We start from the raw sequence: 1794 nt of genomic DNA on the forward strand, positions 1-1794 counted from the left end.
GGCACTCCCTCAGCACTGACCCTCCGTTAGTGCGACACTCCCTCAGCACTGACCCTCCGACAGTGCGGCACTCCCTTAGCGCTGACCCTCTGACAGTGCGGCACTCCCTTAGCGCTGACCCTCTGACAGTGTGGCACTCTGTCAGCACTGACCCTCCGACAGTGCCTGCTTCCTATTATAAGCCTGAATAATGGCGTACAGAAAGAGAGAGACAGTGTATTTGATGGAGGCAATAAATGGGATAGTATCTTACCACAAGGAGATCATTGAAGAGAAAGACCTCTCGTTGATGGAGGCCCTGTTTCTGCGGTCGATTCGGGTCAGGAACCTCATAGAGTCGACAGCAACACACCAGCCGGCGATGGGGTAAGGAGAGAACCTGAAGAATTATCAACATTCCTTACAAACTGATTGGCACGGTGTAGAGGGAGCTTTACTCTGTATCTAACCCCGTGCTGTCCCTGTCCTGGGAGTGTTTGATGGGGGATGGTGTAGAGTGAGCTTTACTCTGTATCTCACCCTGTGCTGTCCCTGTCCCTGGGAGTGTTTGATGGGAACAGTGTAGAGGGAGCTTTACTCTGCATCTAACCCCGTGCTATCCCTGCCCTGGGAGGGTTTGATGGGGGGACAGTGCAGAAGGAGCTTTACTCTGTATCTAACCCCATGCTATCCCTGCCCTGGGAGGGTTTGATGGGGGGACAGTGTAAGGGAGCTTTACTCTGTATCTAACCCCGTGCTGTCCCTGCCCTGGGAGGGTTTGATGGGGCGACAGTGTAGAGGGAGCTTTACTCTGTATCTAACCCTGTGCTGTCCCTGTCCCTGGGAGTGTTTGATGGGAACAGCGTAGAGGGAGCTTTACTCTGTATCTCACCCCATGCTGTCCCTGTCCCTGGGAGTGTTTGATGGGGGAACAGTGCAGTGGGAGCTTTACTCTGTATCTAACCCCGTGCTGTCCCTGTCCCTAGGAGTGTTTGATGGGGGAACAGTGTAGAGGGAGCTTTACTCTGTATCTCACCCCGTGCTGTCCCTGTCCCTGGGAGTGTTTGATGGGGGACAGTGTAGAGGGAGCTTTACTCTGTATCTAACCCCGTGCTGTCCCTGTCCCTAGGAGTGTTTGATGGGGGAACAGTGTAGAGGGAGCTTTACTCTGTATCTCACCCCGTGCTGTCCCTGTCCCTGGGAGTGTTTGATGGGGGAACAGTGCAGAGGAAGTTTTACTCTGTATCTAACCCCGTGCTGTCCATGTCCTGGGACAGACGGTGGGGGCTCAGTAAGGAGGTGGAGGGGTATTTACCGGTTTCTTGCCCACGATGAGCCTCTCCACTGCTTGAACCTGGGATACATGGTCATCGTTGGTGCGGAGCTCCCGTTTCTGGATGCGATGGTATATTCCGACCAGCATGTCCCGCGGAATGTCCTCTCCATTGTCCACTCCTGTTGACAGGATCTCAGAGATGAGCACAGAGTTGGCGGACCCCAGATTGAGACCTATTGGCCCATCAGCAATCTGGTGACTGTTCCTCTCTCGAAACCATCCCCAGGGAGGTGGTCATACTCACTGACCGAGCATTCTCCCAAACCTTGCTCCTGGATCTGCCTGGGGAGACGTGCTCCCTCGAAGCCCACACTGGCGACACACTTAAACCCGAGTGCACCTCCCCATCCAGCAGCCGATTGGACAGAGGGCAAGAAGGGGCTGAATTTTCCTGGTGTGCCAGTTCCCCCCCACACCATCTCCGTACTGACACATTCAGCAAGGGAAGGTGGAGGGGGGGACAGAGATAGGGAGGGGGT

At 54.8% G+C, this 1794-nt stretch overlaps 1 protein-coding gene across 1 annotated transcript; it reads right to left on the reverse strand.

Moving 5' to 3' along the window:
- Positions 1-144: 144 nt before the first annotated feature.
- Positions 145-1532, reverse strand: LOC122545274 (IQ motif and SEC7 domain-containing protein 2-like). The gene is made up of 2 exons (XM_043684363.1): positions 1295-1532; positions 145-379 (listed from the first exon to the last, which is right to left on the reverse strand). Exons 1-2 carry the CDS (start codon positions 1400-1402, stop codon positions 176-178), a joined length of 312 nt encoding a protein of 103 aa, XP_043540298.1. The 5' UTR covers positions 1403-1532; the 3' UTR covers positions 145-175.
- Positions 1533-1794: the final 262 nt, after the last annotated feature.

Source organism: Chiloscyllium plagiosum, unplaced genomic scaffold, assembly GCF_004010195.1.
Source record: "Chiloscyllium plagiosum isolate BGI_BamShark_2017 unplaced genomic scaffold, ASM401019v2 scaf_81205, whole genome shotgun sequence".
Classification (NCBI taxonomy): domain Eukaryota; kingdom Metazoa; phylum Chordata; class Chondrichthyes; order Orectolobiformes; family Hemiscylliidae; genus Chiloscyllium; species Chiloscyllium plagiosum.

Excerpts from the sequence above, each read along its gene's own strand:
- LOC122545274 (XM_043684363.1), bottom strand. The coding sequence starts at position 1,402 with ATGCTGGTCGGAATATACCATCGCATCCAGAAACGGGAGCTCCGCACC. Across the intron at positions 380-1,294 it reads TCATCGTGGGCAAGAAACCG|GTTCTCTCCTTACCCCATCG; the intron begins GTAAATACCCCT and ends ATAATTCTTCAG.